Below are 14,431 nucleotides of genomic sequence, written 5' to 3'. Positions count from 1 at the left end.
TCTTTGGCACTGCTTCATTTCAGGAGATTTGGAAAGAGAATTCTTTGGATTAGCATGTATCATTGGAAAAGCAGCCCTGGTGCAATTCTGATTTATTTGTGTATGATTTTCATGAAGTCTAAATAGGAAAAAATACAAAAACCACATTGAATCTGATTTGTACAAATTTGATCTGAACCACATTTGAACCACATATGATTCAGATTTCATGTGAAATCTGAATCATATGAATGCTGAGATCAGATTTGATGTGTTTTTTTCTGCTACTCATGACATGAAATGTAAATACTAGGCAGCACACGTACATCATTACTGTATCAACCAGCAGAGATATGCCATAAAACATGTAGCCCACTTGGAACACACAGATCTGATCTGATCACTTGCAAATAGCCTTGCAAACAGACTGTCCTAAATATTAGATTTGAAAGATAAATCTGAATTGTGAGCTTTGCAAAAATTTTGTTTTTTCTAAGAAAAGCCAGTCAAGAATCAAAACACTCAAAAAACAAAACAAGGAGACAAGATCATATACTAAAATACTGTAGAATGAGGAGCTGAGGAATATCTAAAAGTACTGCAAAAGATACAAGCTAGACATCATCAAGCTGCACAGAAAATCTGGATATGTATACAGATGTTCAGATGTTCATAATGCCACAAAGAAGCAGAGCATAACAACCGTACTGGTTGGTTAGTCAGCTGATGATGATGATGCTATCGTAGATTTTTTGGCATTACTGAAAAAAACTAAACACCAAAAAGTATTGACTTCTTTTGCATTAAACGGAGCAGCTCTGATATAAGAAAAACATTGTTTTTAAGAATTGTGTGGTTTCATGTTCATATGTCAGTCTTGAAAGAGACTACTAAGCATGTAGATCACCTGTTTACTTTTTACGCTTGCACTGGCTTACCTGGTAAATTTGAACACAAAAAGGCCCCCATGATTAAAATAGCAGACACATGTAAAATGTTTCCAAACCTAACCTTTATTATTATAACGGATATTATTATAATAAAAAAACTCTTTGTATGAAGAAAAACTGGATCTAATTAATATAAACCAAAAAAATCACCTACATTTTCTGGGAAGCTCCATCCCAAACAAAACATTATGTTTTCTTTAGGACTTTGAGTTTCATATTGAAAAAACAGTTGACAAATGACAATCAAGGAGATTAGATAAGAGAGATAAGATAACACTTTATTAATCCACAAAAGGGAAATTAGAGTGTTCCAGAAGCAAACAAGACAAACAGCAGTGGCCTTACTGTTAAGATGTGGACAATGCTATGGATCTGCGCAAACAAAAGGCCTATCAGACATAAAAAATGTAGGGCTGTCATTGTAAATAGTCATTAGTATAGCACTGTTTAATAAAACTGTTTGAGTTCGTTTGTTTTTTGTTTTACTTTGTTTTTACCATATGAAATTATATGACCGTATATACTTATTATTTGCTCCTCAAAATCACTGTCGGTAACAAAAGGTTCATATTGGTCACTTAGGTTAATAGGAGGATCCAGTGTGGAGCCGAGGAGGAACATACTGGTCTCGGCCAGCCAGAGACCTTGACCCAGTGTTCTAAAGCTTGAACCAACACGACGAAGACTGAGCACACTGTGTGTCCTCAGAGCAGTTTGAGTGGTGCTTTAGAGTAATAAACCCAGCTGGTCTTATGTAAGGGGGGTGTACAGGAGAGTGACCCCTCCCATGCCTAATCACTCCCTCTCATGAGTCATCTGATGAACACTAAGGCCTTTGTCCAGCCCAATAAACACACTCACACACCAGGAGAAAAGCGTGCACTGTTACAGTAAACTCAGAGACAGAAGAATTCATGTCATTTTAAGAATGCAAACCAAGAATTCAAGAAGATGGAATGGTGGAGTTTAATTTACTGTATCGTTTCATCATAATGTGGATATAATTGAAGTCTGTGTAGCCAATTAACCTGTGTAGAATAAATTAAGTACACGAGTGAAGATGGAGACCTTTTTTAATGCAAACACTGCTGAGGGGTGGCCTGTTTGAGAAATGAGCACATTAGCAATTTGTTTAAAACCTTTTGCATATGCAAATATTTAATATAATTTATTTTAAAATAGTTCATATGACAAATTGTGTTTATTCACACAAATTGCACTTAATTGATTTCTTTTCTTGGTCACATTCCTTTTAGCCTGCCCTTTTAAAAAGGTCAGGTGTCATGACTTGGCCTAGGCCCATAGCTAGCATGGTTTGGAACATTAAATTCCTGCAGGAGTTTTGGGCGGAACCCTTGTTTTGCTTGTCTCACCACACCCAGGCTCCATTTCACTGGATGTTCTTGGGAATGTGAGAAGGGACAGAAATGTTAAAAAAAACGGGAAATAATGTTTGTAATGTCTTTGAGGTCTGCTAATATCCTGACATTAAGCACCACAGAACAGAATGCTGACAGCATTTAATCATAGGGGTGGTCAGTATAACATATTATGATGTGATATAATGATATATTATCATTGTGACCATAAATAATGTCGCAGTATTTCTGAACAACCGCATGTATTGGCATTTACAAAAGGCCAATTATAGACAGTCTGTAAGCAACAGCAGTTGATATATTGTAACTGCGCTGGGTGTCATTACCTTGTTTTGTTAATGTATGTGAATGTTGAATAAAAATGCTATTATTATAGCATTTATTTTATATTTTTAAGTTTTTTGTAGCCTTTTATAGCACTAAATATGGCACAAAATATAGTGTTTTGCTGGTGCATTTTGTTCAAACTATATTATGATACATATTGTAAACATGTCTTGAACAACCACGGTGTCAAATATCCCCCCTTATTTCATTGATATACTGTCATATTAATAGTGCATGCTGTACAAAAACATACAAGAGCTTATATAGTGAGATGGTATTACTGAAACCTTCAAGTATGCCTTGATCTTCTCAGCCTGAATTGTTTTTCGCATTCAGGTTAGAATATTGAACGACGTCTTGAATGCTTCAGTGTCTTGGAATATTGTCCTGCACTCTGTTCTATTGAATATGTTTATGTGTTTGAACAGCAGTGGCCTTACTGTTGAGCTGTGGACATGCTATGGATGTGCTCCAACAGAAGGCCTTTCAGACATAAACACTATAGGGCTGTGATCGTTCTCCATAATCTGTACAAAGGAAGGCAATATCCTGTCACCAAATAATTTGTGTGGATACTTTATTCACAAGGCTAATGTGTGAACAGCTAATAAAACACAGATTTTCCTCCTGCTGTGAGTTTGTATTCACTGTGCCAAACCTGCAATTGTGAAAATTATGACAGTGAACAGCCGTGCACACATTGCCAGCCTTGCTGAAGCTGCTGGGAACTGATATCCCCCAACATAAACTAACATGGAAAGTTAGCGTAAGGACAAGAATGGTTTTAAAGCACATTTGCTCATAGTGTGCTAGCCTGATCTGGCATTGTAGATCTAGAGCCAACGAGACATGAGTTTTCAAATTTGATAAAATTTTCAGGTCTGCGATCAAGACTAGTTTAGATTTTCGATATTGGTCTTGACTCTACGGTGCTTTAAATACATACTGCCCATATGGTTTTGGCTCAGATAAATAAACTTTCTCAAATAGAACTTTTTCAGAATACCACGCTAGATCTCAAGAAAATAAGCCCCAAAAACATCCAGTCATTTGAGTTTAAGTATGTCTGTAGTGTTAGCCCCTCCCCTTTCCTTTGCACTTTCCTGATAGCTTGAATGCAGATCGCTCATTTTGAACACTGAATGTGAATGTTTCCACAGAAGACAGCAAATGAGAGACTAGAGCTGGGCGATATGGCCAAAAATGTTATCACGATAAACAAATTTCATATCAGTCAATACAGATACATATCACAATAAATGTCAAATCATTATGCATAAGTATGAAGGCTGATTTTTGCTCCTGAGTGGTTAATTGCTGGTTTAAACTATCCTTTATGGCCAGACCTTGACAAACATTTGCCAAACAGAGGAACAATTCACAAATCTGTCATGGTATAGTGGGAGAAAGTTTCTGGTTGGCTGTTTTTACCAGCTGGAAAAGCACAGCCACAATTTTTGTAATAGTCATAATTTCAGAAAGAAAACAGATGATCTTTTTAGCTGTCTGGTGACGAGTGCTAGGCTATCCGGTTACAAGTGCTAAACTGTTTAGTTTCTCAACAATGTCAGTTTAGTACAAGCAGCAAACATTAGCTGGCTCGGTAGATCAGTGATGGATCACACCACCTTACTGCCATCACTCCTACGACATCCATGTCAGAGCATATCACAGTATTCAAACACCAGCTAGCAGACGTCTTGATTTCTATAGTAGTTTTAGGGGTGGACCACAATATATCTGACGCTCGCTGTGTAAAAGCATTAACAGACAGTCCTACTTTTAGGTATGTTTAAACTGAAATCTGTGCTTTTTTGTCTTGTTTGATCTACAGTATCATCAATTCTCCGTGTTGTGGAGTGACAGAGCACTGCTTCATGTTAGTCAGCTGCTAAAAACAGCTAGCCTGGAAAGATATCGTTCTCTTGCCCTCTAATGCCACACAGCATACTCAGTTTACTTTCGTTTAAATCAGGGCTGTAACTTCATGAACCCACTTCTTTCTTTCACTTTCGTTGCTTGGGAATGCACTAATACTAAAACATGACTGAGCGCTGTAACGCACAGTGCAGTAGTTGGGAGGAGCGGACATGATTTAACACTGCTGAAGCTTGTTAGCATGTTAGAATAGAAGTGAATTCGCTCTAAGCCAGTGTAGTTACGCCACTGATCTCGTCACTCACACTTAGTCACAGGAGAACAGACCGCTCCACTCAGACAGGGAATATCTCCATGTTTCAGACGTTGACAAAGTATATTTCGCAAATCATTTCACTCCTTGACCCCCACCTCTCCAATCATGTCGAAAAACTCGGAAGTGCGCCCTCTCATGGCAGAGTAGCGCAGCTTTTCTTGCAGTAGAAAACGCCACCAGGGCTGTCGCTAGAATGTGGAAGTGTGAGAATGGTCTATTATATCGAACATTTCTTATATTTCTATTGAGGAAAGTTGTATCGTGATAATTATCATTATAATTTTATCGCCCAGCCTTATGAGAGCCCGTTGAAAATATTACATTTTGATGCGCTTGAAAGGTTCATTTTTTTCAGTTTTTCAATACTGTATTGAAATCATTTCACCCTTAAGAGTCAAGTACAGTTAGTTTCTGCTGCTCTATTCTCTAATATTCCTTTGTTTCTGTAAAAGCAATCAGGGGCCTGCTTCAGTGGTGCGTAAATGCCATAAATGGTCAGTGACTGTTTTTGTAGCTGAACTGCTAAGCTGTAAAATGCTGAGGAGCCTGGCCTTGCCCCTGTCTGTGAGACAAATAAAAAAAATCAAGACAAAAACAAGCAACGTGTCTTCATGAGGCAGAACAGTGAATGAAAATAGAATTTGCACTCTATTCTTTGTAAGGCTCTCTCCGTACTGAAGAGATGGGTTACTGAGAGGGCCCTTTTGTCTGTGACTGGCCACATTGTTTGGCAGAAATAGTAAGGCCTAAAGGTTGACAGACACCAATAGACAGCACGTTATCAGCTGTTTATGCACTCCTCAAGGGCCTCTGTGTTTTCAGATGCTGTATTCACAGAATGCCTTTGTATTTACAGTAGTAGCCTCTTTCCTATTGTGCTCTGGCCCCTGAAGGGTGTCCATTAATTTAATGGCAACCGACATGAGCAGACTTGAAAAGAGAACGTGTTATAAATACCCAGATGGAAAGCTGTGATCTTGGAGCTTTGGTGAAAGGTGAGATACTCTGCTCGAGTTTAAGTGGCACTAAAGACTTTAGTGTTGTGTGTCAGCAGTGTCAGATGTGAAACATGTTACTAGAGGAGGATTAACACCTGTTTCCTCTATGCTGAAAAGACTGAAGAACTGAGTTTACTTGATTCAAATGTGTACATGTCTACATTAAAACTGGATCACATCAGCACTATTTTGTCTTTCACTTTACATACTTCTGCTAATTATTGTGATGGTGTAATGTTTTATTCACATGGAAATGATTTACACATTTGAATCAATTCAATTCAGTGTATGACTTTTTTTAAGTGTATTGCCCATGTAGTCCATGTGCTGTTGGTACAGAATGATGAATTTTAGGATGGCCTCCAGTACATCACCTATGGTGTATTGTTCCTGTTATGGTTGCTGTTATGTCAAAATCTAATAACAAGGGAAGGGAACAAACAGTGTTTTTTATCACTATTTCTCATTGTCATTACCATTAAAATCATGTGTGACGTCTTCAAATTTGGCATTCAATTATATGCCTATTTAATCTTTTTTTTTATCTATTTTTTTTGTCAGCCAAAAGTACAATTTTTGCATATTTTAGACTGAGGATTTTTGGTGACCGAAATTTCCCTATTATGAACATTTCACGTCAAATGGACTGATAGAAATGATCCAAAATACTCTGAATAAAATCGTACATTAACTTGCATTATATTTTGTATGATTGGCACCCAAAGTAATAATACACACATACACTGACACATGTAGACAATGAAGTCCCCAGTGTTGAACTAGCTCTTACAGTGTTTATTTGCATCCAGCTACACCTAAATGAACACTGTAGGTGTCACTCAGGACTTTGTGAGTACACATGAATAACCCAAAAGCCAAAGAAAATCAAATAACCTGCACAATTCTGATTATGAGTTGCAGTTATATGTGCGTGACACATAGAAATCCCCTCTCTATTTCTGGCTCGGAAACAGGGATACCAGAGCTGTTGTCAGATGCTGGTGTGTGATTCCAGAGAATATGTAGCCTAATCCGGGACAGATATGTTCCTGGAAACATGAGTAAGGAGACTGGATTCCCAAAGCAGCACACTCGCCAGGGGACAGGGGCTGTGCACTTAAAGTAAAATACACTGGAAATATGAGAGCAGACTTTAAGAGAAAATGTTCAGAAGTAAAGTGTAGAGCAGCTCTGTCTCTCTGCCCAGAAGCCTACTGAATTACAGGTTTTACAAATCAGAATTAGGTGTACAAATCTGGATGAAAATTTTAGACAGCATTAGTTGCCCCAGGACATCCACTTTTGCCAAGTATAACATCTTAATTAAATTCAGTATCATTATAAATCACTCTCATACAACATTGTGCATCCTTCCAAATCTGGGTGGACAGTACAGAAAAAAATATAACATCATCATACTTGAAGTCTATTCTTGATACGTCATGATATTTTGTCTTTTCTAAATGCGATCAGCAAAACAGTAGAGCCACATTTTAAAAAGAGTTAAGAAAAAGTCTTTTCAGCCAGTCAACCCATTATACTATTGTTACTGTGCTGTTTGCAGTTGTATTTGGTCTTTTTATGATACATGCAGTTATTCAGTGTCTTAGAAGTACTGATGATATCCATGCTGTACTCAGAAATGCATATTTGAATGTAATTTATCGCAATAATGTAGTTTCATCAAAGTTTTTTTTTATTTGAGGAATCTGACAAATGCATCAAGACAAGTAGAGAAAGACAGGACAATAAATAATAGGCGAAACAAAGGACAGCATCCAATAACTCAATCCAGTAGCAACCTCAGGTTTTATAATTACATTCAACCTACAACACAGCACTCACACCCGCATACCAAGACTTCCCATACATTACAACAATAAAAACGACGTTATCGTTGAAGGGAGAAAAAAAAAAAACAATCAGCTGGCATAACCTGGAGTGAATCAAAATGCAAAAGAAAAAAGTTCCATTTAGAATAGAATGCAGGAGTATTACCTTTTATTGTGGATCTAATCTTTTTCAATTTAAGAAAAGGCATAACATCACTGAGCCATAATGAAATTGAAGCTCGACTAATTTTTTTTTTATGTTGTTAACAGATTTTTCTAGTTTGACCCTTTAAACCATATGTCTTACCCATCTGAAGCTGTATGTTACCTGAGTCAGCAATCATTGTGATGAGTCTCTTGTTAAATCACAGTTATTTCCAGCTTCTATAATGCTGTGAATGTTTATCTGAAGTCTGAAGTATTATTCACAAGAATCATACACTTCTGATACCAGCAATATCAGTAAAATCAGTATCATCAGCACTGGAGGACAATGCTCGAGGGAGAACTATAGATAAACAGCAAACTAACAAAACAACAACATCAGCAGTAAAGTGGAAAGCTCCATAGATGCAACATAGCAGTATGAGAGAGAGACTTCAGTTGCACAGGAGTTGGAATGTGCAGCCGCTGTGTCTCTCACTGGACAGTGGTGAAGAAAATTGTTCTCACATGATGAAAACAATGTTATTGAGTTATTGAAAGAATGTGATTATTCATAATTAATTGTTTTAATCATTTGACAACCCTACAATAATTACAACATACCATCATGTTGCCCACTACTACTTCAAACATATTAAATTCTCTATATCCTCATATTCATCTCCAATTTAAGTAAGCACACTTATTAATAGAAAAAGAACTGATGTCTGTAAATCTTCTCTTAGATGCTACTGAGAAGGTGATTGTTAGGGAGTTATTGTCTGCTTTTTGTGTCAGATTTATCTTAAATCATACTCCTACTTGTAACTACAGAATGTGAAGGAAAGCCCTTTTTGGCACTTATGGTTCCACTATATGAAATTAATCTTTTTTTCATTCATTTTGTCCCTGAACAGATGGCTTAAACCTCCAGTCACAGAGCCCCACCCTGCACTGTTTTGTGTTTTCTCTGCTCTAACACACCTTATTCAGCTCAAGATGTGGTTGATAATTAAATGCTATGACTCAGAAATGTTCGAGCAAGAAAAACAAATGCATACAGCGCAGGACTCGAGTTGGGAAACTGGCTTAAACTAACATTAACCACCACCTGTTGTGTACGCTTCCATTTAGGTCCTTCCTCTTATATATAAGAGGCATGAATACTATAAGTCTGGAATAACTGGATAAGTTAATGAACAGTTACCTTGAACTTCTCAAGGTAATCGGACTTCTGTGTATCTCTAAATACCTCACCATTCTTGAACAGTTCATCTTTTCCAGTATTCGTGCGTTGTAGTTTGAACAGTAACAACAGGCAACATAAAAAATGAGTTAAATGACATTTGACAACAGTTCTGGTGCTGCCAGTTCTCCTGTGCTGTGACTGTTGAGTCGCTTAGGGCATTTTCATCTTTACATTTACAAGCGAGGGTTGCGTCACAGCTCCATCTACTGGCTTAAGTGAAGGATTATGGCAGAAGCAGCATCTCCCACAAGTGCTTGGCAAGCTGGATCACGGCATACGGTAGAAAGCGATCTGTTTGCAGCGTTAACATCTGTTCGGTCTGTGCATGCTTTGCCTTACGTGATGTGCTTATGCTATTGAGACGTTTATGTAACACATGCGTTCACGTAGGATTTGCTCAGCTTATGAAATGGGATGTTTTAAATCCATTCAAAATATGTATTCATGAAATATACGAATGCATACATATTACAGACATGAATATATAACGGTGGGACATAAAAATGCAAATTTTAAGCACTGCTGTTTCTCCATGGTTTACTCCCACTAGGTATTTTTTATTAGATCAGTGTGTTTTTTCTTTTAGTGCTCTGCTGTTTAAAGAGCATCAGCTCAATGCTTTGTGTATGCCTCTTTGCTCTCTTCTTTTAAAAGGGCCATACTTTTTCCATGAGGTCTATTTATTTCAGCGGGTTGATGTACCAAAAAAAGGTCATAATTCATTTTTACATAAGCATGTCCCATAGAAACAGGTGAATATATATAAATAACTTTGGTTTTGATCGGCTGCTTCATTCAAAAAACAGTCAAGTTGAAACACTCACTTAAACTTAAATGTGAATGGGTAGATATATGTGAATGCATTGGTTTTCATGACACCACATTGCAAAACAGTGGATTTAATATGGGCTAATTTTGCACCATAGTTTCCATATATGGAGTGCATGGACTGGGGATTAAATGATAGGTTTGAAATCGTAACAGTGTTTACATACTGGACAAAATTCCTTTTTCCATTATATGGACCCATTAAAGTTGATAAGATGAAGGATCAGTTATCATCTTTGTTTGTCTCTCAGTGATTCCTATCAGCCTTCAACTGTGCTACCAGCAACATCACAGCCCATAAAGATCTATAATGCTGTATTGGTGTAAATAAGGATAGATTTCTATATGGAGCGTATTTATTATGAGCCTGGCCACTTCAAAGAAAGAGCAAGAAATTTGTGGGTGGACAAGTCTATCAGACAGGAGAGGCTGGTGTAGATTGCCGTGCACGTCTCTAAGGGGACACTAAGTGAATTCTGACTTCTTTTTTGGCCGTTCAGGTGGGTGCCATGGAAACCTGCTCCCCGCTCAGGGACTGAGGGAGCAGGTAGTTGATGAGTCGTGGTCGGCACTGGCAGGCTGAACCCCGCTGGGTCTACACAACATGGTTTATACACATTGCTTACTTCATATGCTTTACAGAACACCTGTAACTCCAGCACTAAGTCATTTATCCAGGTTTTGAGTTGCCAGATACTTTCCTGACCTTGCATTTGTCCTTAAAGTCCATCATTTGTTAAAATGTTTTCGCAGGTGTTGCAGAACTGAGTATAAGAGGACTCTGCTCAGTCCTTATAGCATTTAGAGTTGGATTTTACTCATAGTTTAAAATTGAAATGCATTATTTTATCCACAAATTGAAAAGACTTGCCATGAAATCTGTGTTTGAATGGATTAGGTAAATTTTATTTGGCCAAATGGAAAGAACAGTGAATGTGAAAAGTGCTGTTCATAACAAGAAGTTCTTCTTGTCTTTCAGAGTTGACAAGACATTCTCCAAAGCTAGAAGCTTATGGTGAGTATTGTTTTCTGTATGGCTACTTTGTTTGCAGTTAATTAGCTTTCACACATTGGGTTTAAATATAATTGAGTATCTATGGATTAGTCCAGGATTTCTCGACTTGTGGGCCGTAAAGCACCCTCTAGTGGTCCGCGCCTGTACTCAGGGGAAGGCAGTAGTTCGCAGTGGGCCGGCAGAGACGTGTAGATAAAAACACTGCAGTCGCAGGCTAATTAAACGTCATCAGTTTGAGACAACACAGCCGCGGGGAGCAGTGCAGACAGTTAGCCAGAGATAGAGAGGTTCCTTAGGGTACTTTCTCCTACCTAGCTCGGTGCGGACCTATCTAAACTTTTTTCTTTAGTTTGCTCCATTTTGATGTGTGTGAACACTCCACCCATATTCGGGTCTACATCGAACAGCTGAACTGATATGGCAAAACCTGCAGGTCTCAGTCCGCTTCCAACCAAACCCTGTTCAGTTCAGTGCTGGTGGGAACGTGTTTTATGATCAAACGAGGGAATTCGTCAATAGAGCTGGCTTTCCTCTTCTTCTCGCAGCACATCAGTGCTGTATACTGTCTGTCTTTTTTAACTTCTGACTCTTTGCAGACTCTCATTGCTCTTCTGTTGTTCCTGAAGCTGATAAAAACAACAGCCTTAAAATATTAGTGAAGATCTGTGTTTGATTTTTGGGCCGTGCACCAGCGACCAGAGTAGTTAAACTCAAACTGACTACTTTGAAAACTAATCACAAAGAAGCAGATATCAAGTAAGGTTTATTATTATTATTGATTGTGATGACGCTGATCCAAAAGCCCAGTGAGTGGAGTGTGGTTTATTTCAAATGAGGCGCTAAAACCCACAAAACTAAAGAGACATCTCCAGACCAAACAGTTACTCCTGTGGGAAAGACACAAGAGTATTTTCAGTGAAATCGCGATGGACTGCAGCACCAAATTCACAGTCTACATCTACCTTTTTTCATTTTCCCCCACTTTGCCATCTCTGCAAACATGCATTTTAACATGTGATGTTTGTTAACATAACTGCAAATTTTCAAGGAAGCCTTCAAGAGTTGTTTTAACGTTTAAATGTATTAATGTTCAGTTGTTTGTGCATAAGGTCATTAGCAATATCTAACAAAAAATGGAAAGTACTAAAGTTGGCAAGGGGACTGTGCCTGAAGCCTCTCCTATCTAATGTCCTGTAAATTTCCATCTCTTTGTTCTGTTTCCTTATAGCAAAGTTTTGCACCCTACTACCACCACATCTCCTCCTTGTTTCTCAGTCCTATGTCTCAGTCCTACCTCTGTTCATCAAGGGGGGTCCGGCCTTCTACCCTAGAGCAGAAGCCACCCAGAACTTCTGCACAAGTTCTCAGAGTTTTCTCTCCTCCTAAAATCATACAATTGTCCTCATTCTGTGAACATTTGTTGAAGCCGTTGTCCAAGCTCGATAGTGTATAACTGTCAAAACATTTGATTGAACATAACAAAATATATTTGGAATCACTTCATATTAAGGAGCATATGTTCGGAGTTTATTTAGATTAAGTTCTTTGTTCATTAAAGCCCAAATTAGACAGTTCTTAATGGTTTATTCACTCTGCATTAAGCTTTTTTCATTATGACCTGTATTGGTACATAATTGGTACATAAAATAATCATTTTAAAATTAATTGTAATTAAACAAAATTCAAATCATATTACTGTAGAATTTGAAACACGTGATTCCTATTGGTCGTAAATAGCATCGAGTGGCTTCTGGAACAAGCTTTAGAGCTAATAAGAGTGTAATGAGACACTAATACTTTAAGATGTGCTCTGTATTCTAAAATAGAGTTTTAGTCATCACTAGTTTTCAAAAAGTCAACTTTCATCCTATATTTTTTCATCCTATATTCTAAAGATTTTCAATCTTTTTTTGCTTTTTTGCATTCAAAATATCATAAATAGATGTAGATTTTTGGTGCAAATTGGCTTACTTAGAATCCCCTATTGATGCTGCCTGGAATCTATTTTGTTATATTTTTGTTATATTTTATATTTTATCATAATTTCATTTGTCACTTATCTGACAAAATGGACATTTGGTACATTTAAAATTATGGACAAATGTTTTTTTTTAGGGAAAGATGCTTTGTCTGACCATTTCATCTCTATTCCATACTACTGATCATGACTAGCAGAGTTCAGCCTAAAACTACTTTTCAGATCATTTCATTTCTGTCCCACACTTCTGGTCATGACTAGTGGACTCAGTCTAAATCCCTTCTCCCCTTTTCCTCTCACATTTGGTTACTTCCCAAATTTATTCCCTACTAGTATGAAAGCAGAGGCACTGATGTTTGTTTACTGAGCTAGTTGGCATGGACTGGTGTGTGCTCTAGCCTGGCAGTAGCTCTGGGAAAGGCAGACAAGAAGTCAGAAAACGGTCCCAAGCCGGGAGGACACGCCGCAGCCCTGCTGTCCGGTTGCCACAGTAACCGCCGACAGATCTGCAGCATTGGCAGGGCAGAGCGGCTGAGGTGCAGAAGCGACACTCCCTCCTCTACGCGCGCATACCGAGAGAAAGTGTGTGCCTGTGATAACAGGAAGTGTGTGAAGGCCTTGCTCTAGAGCCCAGCAGCAGATGGACAGCAGGCTCGTCCAGCCCTGAAGGTCAGCCGGTCGGAGCCTCTCTCTCTCTCAGGTTTCCCCTGCACTGACCGCTGGCGTCCCTCAGCTGCCTCCTGCTGCTGCAGCAGCACTCTGTGCCCGGCATCCAGGGAGAGGGGAGCCTACTGAGCGTCTGCTCTGCAGAGGAGACAAGAAGTGCTATCTAGCATATTTATTTTACGGCTGTAGATGTTGTCGTTTATCTGTATTTTGCGTTAAGAGCTGGCAGCATTTTTCTACAACTGTGCATGCAGGACAGTGTTGATAGAGCAGTGGCATGATTAGAATGTGTCTCACTTTTTATTGCAAGAAATTTCTGACTATTCACTAATGAAATTAAGAATGTGGTCTGAAATGATCTATGCTAGAATTGAAGGCATTTCTTGGGACAGTTAAGGACAAACAAGATGGCATGCAGATTTCATTCTGAAGGGTGTTAATTTTAACTCCTGACTCAGACCATATGGAGCATGAAGCGTTAGCGAGCTGTCATTAGCTTGTCAAAGTGAAGTAGCATCCCAGTAGTACATGATCAAGCACCAATCTGTACCCAAGGCCTTCTTGCATCTCTTTGTGTGCGTGACGTACCAGTGGACTTTGATAACAGTGCTAACTGTGGAAAACTGAAAAAGTTTTAAGAACCAAAAAATCTAAAGACAACAAGAGACAACAGAGGACCCAACATGCCTTGCTCTCCGTTCAGAATTGGGAAGCCCAAGAAGTTCTGGTGAGTTTTGCATGCTGCAGCTTTGTGTTAGTATTAATAGACTTGAAATTGGAAGGAAAGTAATGTGTTCCTCAATGAAGGGCATCTATTTCTGTGTTTGTTTGCTGGTCATAACGTGTGGATTCTGCTCACAGAGAGTACATGCATCAACTTGATGTGAAATCG

General features: G+C 38.4%; 1 protein-coding gene across 14 annotated transcripts in view; it reads left to right on the top strand.

Annotated features, from left to right (window-relative positions):
* Nucleotides 1-14,431, top strand: part of LOC118822091 (RAP1 GTPase activating protein) — a 129,013-nt gene that overhangs the window by 33,285 nt on the left and 81,297 nt on the right. For all 14 annotated transcript variants that reach the window (XR_005008413.1, XR_005008412.1, XR_005008408.1 and 11 more), the window contains one exon: nucleotides 10,860-10,895. Coding sequence is in view for 1 of the 14 variants with exons in the window: in XM_036590928.1 (XP_036446821.1) it covers nucleotides 10,860-10,895 (36 nt within the window). In the remaining 13 variants the exon portion in view is untranslated. The remainder of the gene's footprint in view (nucleotides 1-10,859; nucleotides 10,896-14,431) is intronic.

Source organism: Colossoma macropomum, unplaced genomic scaffold (assembly GCF_904425465.1).
Source record: "Colossoma macropomum unplaced genomic scaffold, Colossoma_macropomum, whole genome shotgun sequence".
Taxonomy (NCBI): Eukaryota; Metazoa; Chordata; class Actinopteri; order Characiformes; family Serrasalmidae; genus Colossoma; species Colossoma macropomum.
The sequence above is the reverse complement of the archived record's forward strand: the minus strand, read 5'-3'. Positions and strand labels throughout refer to the sequence as shown.